The sequence below is a fragment of the Phalangium opilio genome, unplaced genomic scaffold, assembly GCF_054372755.1.
Source record: "Phalangium opilio isolate 3A_F unplaced genomic scaffold, DU_Popi_V2 ptg000013l_1, whole genome shotgun sequence".
NCBI classification, from domain to species: domain Eukaryota; kingdom Metazoa; phylum Arthropoda; class Arachnida; order Opiliones; family Phalangiidae; genus Phalangium; species Phalangium opilio.
In genome coordinates this window covers 12,356,573-12,372,061 of record NW_028324148.1, presented here as the reverse complement: position 1 = coordinate 12,372,061, position 15,489 = coordinate 12,356,573, and the positions used below count along the sequence as shown (strand labels likewise).

Here is a 15,489-nt window from a genome sequence, read left to right as displayed (position 1 = left end):
GAGTTCGTTTAAAAATATTGTAAGCTTCCTTAAGTTAAACCAATTAATTTGCAACATAATTGCCGTTTAAGAAGCAAACGTATTATAAAATAAGCATTCCTTAAGTATCAGCCGCAAGATGCAGGAAATTGAGAATGATTTGAACAGTAACCGTATTCGCGATACTCAATTTGCTTGTGAAAAACATGCCGTTATGTGTTTGGACCGAATGAAACAATTGTACAGAAAACAGCAATTAACTGATGTAACTCTTATAGCGGGGGATAGAAAATTTGTAGCGCATCGTCTTATATTAAGTTCCGCTAGCGATTATTTTTCAGCTATGTTTACAACCAATCTACGAGAATCCGTAGAAGAAGAAGTTTGCATGCGAAATATTGACCCCGATGCTTTACAAGCATTAATAGATTACTGCTATTCTGGTTTGTAGTCAGGTTGCCTTATGAATGATCCAAGCGCAGGCCATATTTTGTACACAGGGTTCATACAAACTTGGAAAACAGGGAAAACCTGGAAAAATCAGGGAAATAAATAGTTGACAAAAACCTCAGGGAAAACTCAGGGAAATTTAATCAGGGAAATTTGCGTCAAACAGGGGCCGAGTAATTAAGCAAAATGTTCATAAACATACCCCAGGGTTCATACAAACCTGGAAATCAGGGAAAAACCTGGAAAAATGAGGGAAATAAATAGTTACAAAAACCTCAGGAAAAATTCAGGGAAATTTAGAATTTTTAGTAAAATTCAGGGAAATGAGGGAAATTTGCGTCAAACAGGGGTCGAGTAATTAAGCAAAATGTTCATAAACATATCCTCCAAAGGATTAACATTACACTAAACTTTGGAGGCTCATAACTCTGGTTCTAATAGAGATACGGGGATGTCCTTTGAGTATGTTATAGTCCAATTTGTCCCCCATCTAACCATACTAAAAACTTAGGGCTACGACAAACAGGGGCCGAGTAATTAAGCAAAACGTAAACAAACATAGCCCCCTCCATAGGAATAGCATTACACTAAACTTTGGAGGCTCTTAACTCTGGTTATATTAGAGATACGGGGATGTCCTTTGATTATGTAATAGTCATATTTCCCCCACCCCCTCCTTCGTTAACATTTGCTCCATAGGATACTCCATATACGTGGAAAACCTGGAAAATTCAGGGAAGTATATGGGGAAAAACCTGGAAATCTCAGGGAAATTTTTTTTCCAAAAGTTGTATGAACCCTGTGTACAGGGAAGAGGAAACCGAGCTGGGTTCCCACAAAGTTTTCAAATTGAAATTCATTTTCTAGTTTTCCCTGGCATTTTTAGATCAAAAGTTGTCAATGTTAACAATCCAAATAATTTCCCTACTAAAACTAAATTCCCTGATTCCAAGAGCTTTTTGACCCTTTTTTTAACTTTCCTGACCATTCCCGTTTTTCCCTGACCTGAAACAACGCTGCGAAAGGCACACTTACAAACCTGGCTCTTACTAAAATCATTTATAAGGCAAACTAATTAGTTTCAAAAATTAAATATAAGTTATAATGAGAAGAATTTCTTACTACCCACAAAAGGTGTGATAGAGTTAAATGAAGAGAATGTGGAAACTTTACTGTCCACGGCAAGTCTACTTCAACTGCAGGCAGTTGTGGAAGTGTGTAGTCAGTTTCTTTTGGATCATTTACATCCGTCTAACTGCATTGGGATAAGCCTTTTTGCCGAATCACAAGGATGTTGGACTCTACATACGGAATCGCATAGTTACATAATGGTTTGTCATTGTAACAAATGTTACAAAACTCATGGTAATGTCTGCACTTCTGATTCCAGGAACATTTCATGGAGGTCATTCAGAACCTCGAGTTTCGTTTACTCCCAGCACCAGACGTGATACGTCTTCTTTCCAGCGAAGAACTAAATGTACCAAACGAAGAAGTTATTTATTACTGCTTACTAGATTGGTTAAAACACGACCTACCCAATAGACAAAAGCAATTGGCCAATCTATTAGCAGTCGTTAAACTTCCTCTTTTATCCCCGCAAGTAAGCCATCAATAGAAATGGTGGGAGCGTCATCAGTGTATTTGCTAAAAAATACATTACTCTCTTAGTTTATCGCGGACAATGTCGAAACTAATGTGATATTTAGAGAAGACAGAGTGTGCCAAGATCTCATTATGGAGGCCATGAAATACCACCTTCTTCCCGAACGACGTTTATCTCTCCAATCGCCTCGGACAAGGCCAAGGAAATCAACAGTTGGCTCTCTTTTTGTAGTGGGTGGTACAGATTCCTGTAAAGGTAAAGGTGACTTCAACAAAAGCCCACGCTTCCTAGTTTGTCCAAAGATACAAGTACCTACAATGCATTTATAGGATCAACTAGTATCGATAAGTACGACCTGAGAACCAATACCTGGTCGCACTATGGTGGAATGAGTGGAAGAAGGCTTCAATTTGGTGCTGCTGTGATAGACCACAAGCTTTACGTTGTTGGTGGAAGAGATGGCCTCAAAACTTTAAACACAGTTGAATGTTATGATCTCAAAACAAAGGTTTGGACGTCAATGCCTTCGATGTCAACTCATCGACATGGGCTAGGTTTGTTATGGAGAAGCTATCCTTGCTGCTCTTTAAAGTAACAGGCGGCTCCATGATCACCCCTAGCATGGTGGCTAATCTTCTGGACACGAATCTTACCTTGCCAAAGGCAGGAACCAATCAGACCTAATGCACCAGGTCCCATTGGTTCCTGCCTTTGGTTTAACTAGCCTTTGCCAAGCTTAGCCAACATGTAGCAGAAAAGGCATCTTTCAGGGGCATCAACGGAGCCGCCCTTTGCTTCAATTGTTTGTAGCGGTTTGTGGCACTCTGCAATTACCGAACAATTGAATTCGTATAGGAGTGGGTGTATTAGAAGGACCTATGTATGCTGTTGGTGGCCACGATGGTTGGAGTTACCTAAACACTGTTGAAAGATGGGATCCCCAAACTAGGCAGTGGACCTACGTTGCACCCATGAACACTCAAAGAAGCACAGCCGGTGTTGCTGTGCTGAACAATAGGTATGATGAAATAATAGTCTAAAACATTGCAGTTACAATTGCACATTCAAAATCTTGTAGGTTATACGTTGTGGGTGGTCGTGATGGTAGTTCCTGTCTCCGTTCGGTAGAATGCTTCGATCCACACACTAATAAGTGGACTATGTGTGCCTCAATGGCTAAACGAAGAGGCGGTGTGGGTCTAGGGGTTGTAAATGATTACCTATTCGCTCTAGGTGGTCACGATGCCCCCGCTGTGAATCCGAGCGCGTCTAGATTTGATTGCGTTGAAAGATATGACCCTAAAACGGACACATGGACATCAGTCACTCCTATGAGTCTTGGAAGAGACGCAACTGGAGTCTGTCTACTTGGTGGAAAACTCTTTGCTATTGGTGGTTATGATGGCCAGTCGTACTTGGATCTTGTCGAAGCTTATGACCCGCAAACTAATGAGTGGGAAAACGTATGAATTCATATTTTCAATAAGCCTTTTCGATGTAGCTAAAAGGTATTGCCTGTGCTCTAAGCACTTTGGGTCCAGAGAGTGCGTAGGGGGCGGCTATGGGTCAACCCCTTGTATGTCTCGATACTGAGTTTTGCCTATCCACTTATCTACATCAAAGAGGCTTATTGCATCTCTCGATACTGAGTGTTGCCTATCCACTTATCTACATCAAAGAGGCTTATTGCATCTCTCGATACTGAGTTTTGCCTATCCACTTATCTACATCAAAGAGGCTTATTGCATCTCTCGATACTGAGTGTTGCCTATCCACTTATCTACATCAAAGAGGCTTATTGCATCTCTCGATACTGAGTGTTGCCTATCCACTTATCTACATCAAAGAGGCTTATTGCATCTCTCGATACTGAGTGTTGCCTATCCACTTATCTACATCAAAGAGGCTTATTGCATCTCTCGATACTGAGTGTTGCCTATCCACTTATCTACATCAAAGAGGCTTATTGCATCTCTCGATACTGAGTGTTGCCTATCCACCTTTCTACATCAAAGAGGCTTATTGCATCGAACTCGTGAAAACCATCTCATTACATTTTGAATATGCAGATGGCGCCACTTGAGACGGGACGAGCTGGTATGTCAGTTGTGGCTGTCAGAAATCTCGATTCAAATAGATTAAGCCAGATTCCGAAACTTGATTTACAAATGAAAAACACCGCAACATCTCCATAAGAATCCTATTTTGATATAACATATAAAGCAGATTTATTTATTTCGCTTTTATGGTGATTCCTTAACTGCTTCGGCAACGACACTCCTAGCTTTGTATGAGGGAACATTTTTGCTGCAGTAATATTAGCATATAGTTATTTCTGTACTTGTATCAGAAAGCTGACTTGCACATTTTAAGCAAGTTATTTGCAGTTACGTGGAAAACTAAGTTCTTTTACAAAACGTGGCTCCATCTGGAGTCGAGATAAGTAATAATACATTTTTACTTTTTTTGTTACGTTGACACGATTAAAGCAAGTAGTCCACTTAGCCTTGCGTAACCGTATCGTTACCGTTTTAAGTTCGTAAATCATCCGAAACAGGGCGTCCATTACCTAAGTCCGAAAGCATCGTTTAAGAAACGCTATCAGATGGCGTTCTGTACGTATTTGGATACGTGACGTTACGATACGGTTTCACAAGGCTTAGTGGACTACTTGCTTAATATGCAATAGATTTTGCAACTTTTGTAGAATGAGGATACTTAACAAGTCCGGTTCCATTTTTATTTTACTAATTCTTTACATTTATACAAAATATAAATTTTACATTCCATATTTTACCCCATTAATTTTACAGTTATAGATTTAAGAAGTAGGTTTTTGTACTAAATATCAAAAGAACTAAATGCAATAAAATACCTTTTGTAACTTTTGAAATAAGCCTTTACATAAAATCCATATGTTGAGGGGTAAGCGGAGATGAAGGGTGTTCTACCCTATCTCAGTTGTGACGTCAGTGCCTAGGCAAAACTGAGATGGTCCATAGAGGTATCTCAGTTGTGACGTCAGTGCCTAGGCAAAACTGAGATGGTCCATAGAGGTATCTCATTTGTAACGTCAGTGCCTAGGCAAAACTGATATGGTCCATAGTGCTATCTCAGTTGTGACGTCAGTGCCAAGGCAAAATTGAGATGGTCCATAGAGCTATCTCAGTTGTGACGTAAGTGGCTAGGCAAAATTGAGATGGTCCGTAGAGGTATTTCAGTTGTGACGTCAGTGCCTAGGTAAAACTGAGATGGTCCATAGAGGTATCTCAGTTGTGACGTCAGTGTCTAGGCAAAACTGAGATGGTTCATAGAGCTATCTCAGTTGTGACGTCAGTGTCTAGGCAAAACTGAGATGGTCCATAGAGGTATCTCATTTGTGACGTCAGTGCCTAGGCAAAAATGAGATGGTCCATAGAGGTATCTCATTTGTGACGTCAGTGCCTAGGCAAAAATGAGATGGTCCATAGAGGTATCTCAGTTGTGACGTCAGTGCCTAGGCAAAACTGAGATGGTCCATAGAGGTATCTCAGTTGTGACGTCAGTGCCTAGGCAAAACTGAGATGGTCCATAGCGGTATCTCAGTTGTGACGTCAGTGCCTAGGCAAAACTGAGATGGTCCATAGAGGTATCTCAGTTGTGACGTCAGTGCCTAGGCAAAACGTTATATTCTTAGCTTCGGCAGTGGGGCAGCTATATTGTGTACCGCTTTGTTTCTACGGGAAAATAGCATGGGTGACGTCACACTAACGTTTCCGACATAGATCTATTGCTGCTCAAAACGTGGATTCCCAAGTAAACCAGAAATAATTTTCTGAACGGGAACATCCAGAAAACCAAGCTTTCAACTATTATTATCCTTCTTCCAATAAAACATCGCTAAATATATGGCTCCTACCATAGCCCACTCGATCACGCTCTCCACGAGTGGGCTATGCTTCCACTCATTTAATTCACTTCAATTTTAGTAGTCAGGGCATTTATTTTAGTAGTCAAATACCTTGACTAGTGCCTTACGACTGAGGCGCTCCTAGCTTCAACAATTCCAGCTTCCTCCTGAAAATTAACACTTTCTCTTCATTAATCGGTTACACAATTAAAAAATAGGTTTATTTCATTTCTTTCTTAATTAGTAATTACATTACTTTTGTCTTTTACATTGAATTAAAAATTTTGATTACAAAAGAAAAATTCATAAAATTTAAATACCGGCAAGAATAAAATTTTTTCTAAAAACTCATATTATTTAAAGAATCGTTAAAATTAATCGGATTGTCCTTTTCTTCCAAATTAAAGGTCAGGCGTTGAATGGGAGTACTGTAGGCGCCTTTTTGGACTTTAAATCTGGAGATAAATGATCTTGCGGCACTTTCGCTAACCAGGCTGGAAAATTTTGAAGGTGCCGATGATGGTTGTCCATTATTGTTTCTTATTTTCGTCAAAGCCGGACTTTCCCACCTTAAAAAAAAAATCGAACTCAAAATACATCTTGAACTACAATTTTTGAACAAATTATGATACGAAAAATGCATAAGACGTGAGAATCAGGGTTCATACAACTTTTGGAAAACAAATTTCCCTGACATTCCCAGGTTTTTCCTCGTATACTTCCCTGAATTTTCCAGGTTTTTCCCGTATATGGAGTATCCTATGGAGCTAATGTTAACGAAGGAGGGGGGGGGGCAAATAGGACTATAACATAGTCAAAGGACATCCCCGTATCTCTAGTAGAACCAGAGTTATGATCCTCCAAATTTGGGTGTAATGTTAATCCTATGGAGGGGGTTGTTTGTTTACGTTTTGCTTAATTACTCGGCCCCTGTTTGTCGTAGCCCTAAGTTTTTAGTATGGTTGGATGGGGGGCAAATAGGACTATAACATACTCAAGGGACATCCCCGTATCTCTAGTAGAACCAGAGTTATGAGCCTCCAAATTTGGGTGTAATGTTAATCCTATGGAGGGGGTTGTTTGTTTACGTTTTGCTTAATTACTTGGCCCCTCTTTGTCGTAGCCCTAAGTTTTTAGTATGGTTGGATGGGGGGCAAATAGGACTATAACATACTCAAGGGACATCCCCGTATCTCTAATATAACCAGAGTTATGAGCCCCCAAAGTGTAGTGTAATGTTAATCCAACGGAGGGAATGTTCACGAACATTTTGCTTAATTACTTGGCCCCTGTTTGACGCAAATTTCCCTGATTTCCATGAATTTTACTAAAAATTCTGAATTTCCCTGAGTTTTCCCTGAGGTTTTTGTCAACTATTTATTTCCCTGATTATTCCAGGTTTCCCCTGATTTCCAGGTTTGTATGAACCCTGGAGAATGTTCTAAGTTAGAATAGGGCTTTTTGAAAAGATTTCTAAGATGATAATAATAATAATGATGATAATAATAATGATATAAGCATTTACACCAAGCCAGTGTCTTATTTACATGTGGGTTCCCTTACAATGCATAGTGAATTGGTGACTAGCCACAGCTAACCACCAGCGCCCTATACTAACTATTACCATTAACCTCGAGCAAGTTTTGATGGAAAGGATCGAGCATGTTGTTGAAAAGGTCCGCCGGGAATTTGATCAAAACTTAACTTACATTTTGTGTGCTTCTTTTGGATAACAATTTAGGCAATGCATCCAAAGTTTAACTGCGGGAAACTGGAACGGGTCAATGTCAATCCCGTCCAATGCGTGTAAAACGTCCATATCCGCTTTGGAAGGCGTTAATCTAAATTAAAAAAAAAATAAAAAATGGCGCATGAAAACCGTTAACACTTGAAACAAAAACAAGCAATTACACTTTATCATAACTTACCCCTGGATAAATATATCGATTATTTCATCTGGCATATCCATTGAAGAACTATTACTGCTACTTGGTGGCGTAACATACATCTCGTTGTCAGATTCACTACCACTTATCTCATTAGATTCACTACCACTTATCTCATTAGATTCTCTACCACTTATCTCATTAGATTCACTACCACTTATCTCATTAGATTCACTGGCTTTCGACTGAATGGACCTCGAATCATCACTACCATCATGATCGACGAAATAATTCCCATCATTATCCTTCGAACACTGACAATGATAACCTTGAAAACTGTCATTTTCCGCAACAATTTTAACGAAATACTTCAAAATACATCGCAAATGTTCTTGTAAAAAACTGCGATCGTCTTTTATCACCACAACAGATCGTCTGTTATAAGTTTTACTCGGACTGTTCGTCTCTACACCATATTCTTCCGTAGAAGAATCCATATCTTGTTCGAGCATATTTTTGCACAAATAACAGATTGATTTCAAATTTTGATTGGACATGTTTTCTTTCAACGAACTTAAGAGATTAACGGCGACATTTTTATGTACAGTTGAAAGCTGTTTATGAACGTTTTGTTGCAAGGCGGTATTCATTAAAATTTCCAAAGAAGATTTGGTTAATTGCATAAGGCTTTCAAATGACTTGAAGCCATTTTCAACATCGATCATAAAATCGACGAAAAAGTTCGATAGTTTTTCAACAATTTGGCAATTGCAATTTTCAATGTTTAATTTTGGCTCATTGTTGGTAGAAACATTGGGCTCATTATCGAAGTTAAGTTTTGTTACTATATCGCTCATTAAGCCGCATTGTTCCGTTTTTGATTCAGAAAGTACGGGTGAAGCGTATAATTGCGAGGTTCTCGAAACATTACGATTTAATTTGGTTGAATTTGATTGCGGAGTCGAGTGTAAATGGAAGTTTTCTAGTTTCTGACAGATTAAAGTCATTGGGCTTAGTGACTGATTTAACGGAGAATTTGCGTACGATTCCGACAACAAGCTTAAATTATTAATTGCCTCAATCTACGATATTAAAAAAAGCCTAGTAAGCCAGTACCTAAAATGAAGCGTTAATATAGAGGTAGAAATTTGGCAAACCTCGGCCGTTTTAATTTTTCGCATTTCGCTCAGATGTTGCTCTAGTTTAGTTAAACCTTCCTCGGAGGTAATATCGCACCAACTGTCCATAAAAGGCCAAAATTCAGTCCATGGGACATCTAATTCTTTCGCTATTTGTCTAAAATTAAATAGTTTTATATTATAATTCAATGAAAGGCTTCAATGTGCGTCTTCACTGATATTTTGCAAAAGCTAAATTGGTAATATATGTTTTAGCAGGAATTCATAAGCTAATGGAAATCATTGCTAAAAGTATCTAGGCTGGCTTTGAGGGAGGAGTGTTAATTTTAGACATGAATAATTTATCTATAGATAGGCGTTGTTCCAGCTACTGACCACAGTCATATGGGCTCGCGACTTCATTCCCGCGTTAGGAATATAAGCAGACAACTAACCCATGGATTAACTAACGCTAGGGATTGTTCACTAACCAGGTTTCCCGTGTAATGCTATCGTCAACTACATGTTCCGAATTATTCCTTGATTCCCCTCTTCATTCCCCCAATTTATTGGACCAAAACGGATGTAGATATAGCGCCATCTCTAGGCAAAATAAATCGTTTTTGCCCAATTTAGGCAGGATTTCTATTTTGACGTCATAGAACACGTGATATTTGGTCCAATTTTCTTATATTTTCCTGTTAGGGACAGTAGCTGCTGCTAGGGGGCGTTTGGAACATGCATGCGTTATCTTTTTGGGGGAACGAACTATCCCTAGCGTTAGTTAATCCATGACTAACCATTGAAATCAAAGTTAGAAAGACGCGTCATGGTGAGATCTCAAGCCCCGCCCACAAAACCTGCATAGAAATGAACATGGAAGAAGTGTGGGCACAATGATTCCTCATAGCTTATGGATAGCTGGTTTTAAAATTAGTTAAATGATGACAATACATGAAGTCAGATTTTACTTAAATCTGACTTCATATATTGTTTGGGAAAATGCATATTGTGGTGCCGAACTTCAAGTTCAAACCAAGTGCACGATACTTCTACTTGGCGAATGGTCTATTCTTGACAATAACATCCCCTCCCTCAACAGTAACAAAAAAATCCCCAAAATCAGAAATGACGTTTAATCACTCTTACCTTCCAATTCTTTCAAGCCCTTTATCAGAATCGCTAAGTCTAATAGAACTATTGAGACTAGCTTTCTGAGGAAAGACCAGTTTAGCGGGACTACCAACGTGCGTCGGATGCTTCCACTTCTTGTAAAATTCATTTACCTAATTGATTACAAAAATCTACTTAAAACAAAGAACAAAAAAAAAAAACCACAGCCGAGACTTATTGCTTAAAAACAGTCATCTGATATTATATAGTAGCTTCAAGGATATAATTTTGTCGGATTTATGGGTACTTACTTTACTCAGCGGCATTGGTCCGGCTTTAGCCTTGATAACGAGTAAAGCACTGACTGGGTCTGGAAGATCTTTGTTTCTGATGACGGTTGTAGGATCATTTATTGCAAATGGTTTCCCTATTATGGGCTGGATTGAGTTTCCTTCTGACCTCAAAACGGGTATGAAGTATTGGGCTAACAAATAAATAGTAAAAATTGAAAGTTTTCCATATTTTGCGATTTAAAGAAAATGTAGGCTCCTGTGACACCCCTAACATTCTGGCTGATCTTTTACAAAGGCAGGAGCCAATCAGAGTTAGCCCGTGAGGGCGGGGCTAAAACTAGCTTAGAGGGCCCCCTCAACTTCACCCCTCGATTAGGGGAGCATCTAGTGGAATTTGTTTAAACTAAACCACAGCCGAGCCTTGCTTTAAACATATTTATAAAGCAAACCAGGAGGTCATACACCAGACTATTCTATCCTCCGAAATTTGACATGGGCTTATTAGGGATCACTATGCAATGTTAAAACAAAGAGGGCTCCATTGTCGCCCCCTAAAGATGGCTTTCCAACTGTACAGCAAGATATACGCTTGGCAAAGGCAAGTCCTAATGCACTAGGTCTTATCATAAGATGTGTTCCATAAGTTTTTCACTGGTTACAAACTGGAGCTTGTCATGAAGTGATTGAAGTAGGTCATAGATTCAAGGTAAAGCGACACCTGGTGAGACGCTGTCAAAGGCTTAATAATGCAGACTAAATAGGATTAGATGGACTGCAAAATTAACCGAGTGTAGTCAATTCTTGTGTCATTCTCGAACTGGCTGTCTAGATATCAGTAAGTCTCTATGGAAAATATCTTATAAACTTATGGTCTTATTGCTTCTTGCCTTTGGCAAGGTGTGTCGACATGCAAGGGGCGCCAATGGTGCCACCTGTTGCTTGAAAATCTCGTATTGAAGAAAGAAAATTTCATAAAACGTTTTTAAACACACGAGTAGTGAATTAGCTTGCCTTCAAAGAGATTATCGATTTGTTTCTTCAAATTCGCATCCCCTGATCGATCACAAATAATTTCCCTAGCTGTTTTTCCGTTCTTATTAACTCTAGTTCGGTCACACGACGGATGTGATAACAAAACTTCAACGGCTTTCAAAAAACCAAATTTACAAGCAAAATGGAGGGGAGTTTCGCACATCTAATAAACAACAACAACATAAATAATTAATTTAACTATTTAGATAAGTAGATCAAATTTAAAAGTATAAGTAGTATGTCACCCCTTTCTCAGGTAAATTCAGGTAAAGGTCAATTATGAATTTTTTCCTCTGATTAAAAATTTCCTCAGAATCAAATTCAAAAAGTAGCTTCAAAAATTTATCATCTTGAATTGTCGTTAATATTATTTTTAAAAGCTCCACCTGATTGCTTTTTGCCGCAACATGAAGTGCGTTGTAATGGAAACCTTCCTAAAAATGCGGGAAAATTTAGTTAAAGCAACTTTAGGATGTGGTTTAGTTTAAAAAAATGCCACTAGATGCTCCCATAGTCAAGGGGCGGAGCAAAGGCTAGGTTTAGCTCCTCCCTTGTGGAGAAATTGAATCTTATAGGGACTTGGCAATACTACGTCATGCAATGTCACGCTACCTTCCACTAGTGCTAAGAAACATACTAAGAGGAGGGGCTTTTATTAAGGGAGGGGTGGAGTTAACTGGCCCTCTAAGCTTAACAAAGGATAGTTTTAGCTCCACCCCTCGACGTTAACGAGTTCTGATTGGCTCCTGCTTTTGGCAAGGTAAAATTTGTGTGTAGAAGATTAGCCAAAATAATAGGGGTGCCACAGGAGCTGACATTTGCTTTAAAAGTTCAAAACATTGCAACAAATTTTCAGTTGGAAATAGGGACTTGGCAATTCGGGCTTAACTCCGCCCCCAGCGCCATTATGGTATGTTTTTTTATCAGAATGAAAGCTATATAAGCCCCTCCTCCTGGTATGTTTTTTAGCACTAATGGAAGGTAGCCTGACGTTGCATGACGTAGTACTGCCAAGTCCCTATTCTCTGAACATCTAAAGTCATTTTTACTGACCAAGCTCTAAAATAGGAACATTACCAAACACATATGAAATTTCTAAATATTTATGGCAATTATATAGCAAATGTGGCGTCCCTAACATGCTGGCCAATTTTCCACACACCAATATTACCTTGACAAAAGCAGCAGCCAATAGGGACTTGGCAATTCGGGCTTAACTCCGCCCCCAGCGCCATTTTTGGTATTTTTATTTTTTTACAGCATAAAATCTATAAAAGCCCCTCCTCCTGGTATGTTTTTTAAGCACTAGTGGAAGGAAGCGTCACGTGGCATGACGTAGTACTACTAAGTCCCTATAAGATTCAATATCTCCACAAGGGCGGAGCTAAACTTAGCCTTTGCTCCACCCCTTGACTATGGGAGCATCTAGTGCACAGATTTTGTTTAAAATAATCCACAACCGAGACTTCAGAGTTCTATTGCATAGTTTTATTTTCAACATCACTTAACCATATTGAACTGTATTTCAGGTTCAACGGAGGATTTTGCAAAATATTACAGGGATTGGAAAAATGGGGGCAGACTGCGGACGAGTGGTCAATAAATAATTTTAGAGTTCTACAGTTTGCATGCATGCACTTACTTGTAAAACTTTAGGTGTATCTCCAGCACTAATAAGATATCTAGGATTGGTCCACGCTAATTCGATAAAAGCTTCAATATTCCCCGCTTCGATAAACTTTCGAAATTTGACAGTTTCTTGGCTCTTAAGAGATTTGAAGGAACTGTTTTTCTCTAGATTTGAAACTAAAACCAAAATGGTTCATTTATACCCCTCAAGCTTTAAAGGAAAATTAAATTATAGACTAATGGCACCCCATGTTATTTGTCATAGACATTTATACAGTCAAAGCTGGAAACTGCCATTACTTTATAGCAGAAGTCTGACAAGGTCAGAGGCTAAAGAACGTAATCAGAGGGGTCGGACGTTCGGCATTTTAGTGTACGGGATTTTGAGATTTCAAGATTTTGACTAAAATTTTGAGATTTCCCCCCAGAATTTGAGATTCTGACTGAGATTTTAGAAATCTTGAAATCTAGTCCAAGATTTTAAGATTTCGGGATTTTAAAGGAGATTTTCAGATTTTGAACACGATTTTCAGATTTCGAAGAAGATTTCGGGATTTTGTTTAGGATTTTCAGATTTTGAAGGAGATTTCGGGCTTTGGAACAAGATTTTCAGATTTTGAAGGAGATTTTCAGATTTTGAGGAGATTTCCAGATTTCGAGGAGATTTTCGGATTTCGTGAAGATTTTCTGATTTTGATATTTTAGGATGAGATTTCGGGATTTTACGTTAAGATTTCGGGATTTCTAGATTTTAATGTGAGATTTCGGGACTTTAGGTGAAGATTTCGGGATTTTCAGATTTTAAAATAGGGATTTCGGGATTTTCAGATTTTAAGGTAGGGATTTTGGGATTTTTAGATTTTGACGTTCGATTTTAAAATTTTCAGATTTTGACGTGAGATTTCAGGATTTTGAGATTTTAAGGGTAAGATTTCGGGATTTCTAGATTTTAATGTGGGATTTCGGCATTTTAGGTGAAGATTTCGGGATTTTCAGATTTTAAGGTAGGGATTTTGGGATTTTTAGATTTTGACGTGAGATTTTAAGATTTTTAGATTTTGACGTGAGATTTCGGGATCTTCGAGAGAGATTTTAATAGATTTCAAACGAACTGTACGGGATTTTGACAAACGTCCGACCCCTCGAGAAGTATACTACATCGGGAGGCTAAAGAGCGTAATCTAGTTTCATGCAGTAATTTGCAAAGGTGAAGGGGGATTTTAGATTTAAATCTAATGTACTTTAAAGGAACAGAAATATAATTTTTCTTACCCAAATTAAAGGCATTATCAGTGCTATTATCATGTAATGATTTATCGGGAGTTGAAAGGTTATGTTGCATAGAGAAGGTAACAGCTTCTTCTATAGTGCCAAAACCTTTAAACCTGGCACCTTTTTCTTTCTTCATTACTTGAAGGGCTTCTGACCTCTCAGTAAATACAAGAGGCGAGCCACCTTCGTTAAAATAATCACGATTAAAACGTAATTACTCAAATTGCGTGCGTGTTTACTGGCATATTTACCATATGTGGTGTCAATGTTACTGCTATTCAATACATTGACTCCATAAAATATGATTGGACTTCTTAAACTTTGATTAAAACTGTCATTATTCGCCGAAGAACTGATTGAAGTATTTAATTCTTTTGTCTCCATTCTTAATTTCCAAATTATTTTTAAGTGGTCCAAAGGTTTCGAAAGAAGTGAAGTGCGAAGCAAGTGTTGACAGTTCCTCCATAAACTACTCCGTAGAATCATACACATCCATTTTGTTGGCGCGAAATGCGAACTAAAAGTTTTGAAAAAGTATGGAGACCTAGGGCGGTAAATAAGCTCTTGAACTAAACACTCGAACCGGAGCAGCGGAGCTCGAACGGCTACCGTTTAGAGTTGAATTGGACTTTCTTTTCGAAACGTTTTTTCTTCTTAGACCTCATCGTTATTATCAATTATAAAACAACGTAATCTTGAAAATATAATATCATTTAATTTCTAGAAAAAAAATATCGTCACGTGAATTCGGAAATCTCCAGCAGGGCCGGAAATAAGAAAAGATTATTATAGGACATGTGTCCAGTAACCCCCCTGTTTGACTGGAAAATTTATAGGACATTGTGACTGGAGTGTACAAATATAGTGTCGCTGTCCAGTAACCCACTTAGTTTTTAAAAAAATTATGGGACATTTTTAAATTTTATTGGACAATGTACAATGTCCTGTGCTTATTTCTGGCCCTGAATTTTTTTCCAGTGTTTTTCGGAAAAACCCAAATGGGTGAAGACTGAAGACTGGCCGAGAAGTCTCGGGAATGGGACTCTGTGGAGGTATAATCTGCTAATTAGTTCCAACTCAATCATGGAACATCTCAAAATACCAAATTAATTAACAACAATAAGTCCAATCACGATAAGAGAAATTATTTTACACTATAGTGGTTATTGCTCCTTTGGGGTTTAGCTGCACCATGGCACCATAAAAAGCAAAGACTATAGAA

At 38.5% G+C, this 15,489-nt stretch overlaps 2 protein-coding genes across 2 annotated transcripts; one reads left to right on the top strand and one right to left on the bottom strand.

Moving 5' to 3' along the window:
• The first annotated feature begins 118 nt into the window (after positions 1–118).
• On the top strand, positions 119–4,931 carry LOC149709196 (kelch-like protein 5). The gene is made up of 8 exons (XM_089864581.1): positions 119–422; positions 1,564–1,760; positions 1,820–2,032; positions 2,101–2,290; positions 2,365–2,589; positions 2,891–3,053; positions 3,114–3,498; positions 4,105–4,931. The coding sequence occupies exons 1-8, from the start codon at positions 119–121 to the stop codon at positions 4,228–4,230; spliced, it is 1,803 nt and encodes a 600-aa protein (XP_089720707.1). The 3' UTR covers positions 4,231–4,931.
• A 1,192-nt stretch (positions 4,932–6,123) lies between these two features.
• Positions 6,124–14,947, bottom strand: Ankle2 (ankyrin repeat and LEM domain-containing protein 2). The gene is made up of 12 exons (XM_089864580.1): positions 14,877–14,947; positions 14,519–14,811; positions 14,268–14,450; positions 13,009–13,172; positions 11,612–11,800; positions 11,346–11,529; positions 10,353–10,525; positions 10,078–10,214; positions 8,968–9,106; positions 7,853–8,892; positions 7,634–7,765; positions 6,124–6,493 (listed from the first exon to the last, which is right to left on the bottom strand). Exons 1-12 carry the CDS (start codon positions 14,930–14,932, stop codon positions 6,265–6,267), a joined length of 2,919 nt encoding a protein of 972 aa, XP_089720706.1. The 5' UTR covers positions 14,933–14,947; the 3' UTR covers positions 6,124–6,264.
• Positions 14,948–15,489: the final 542 nt, after the last annotated feature.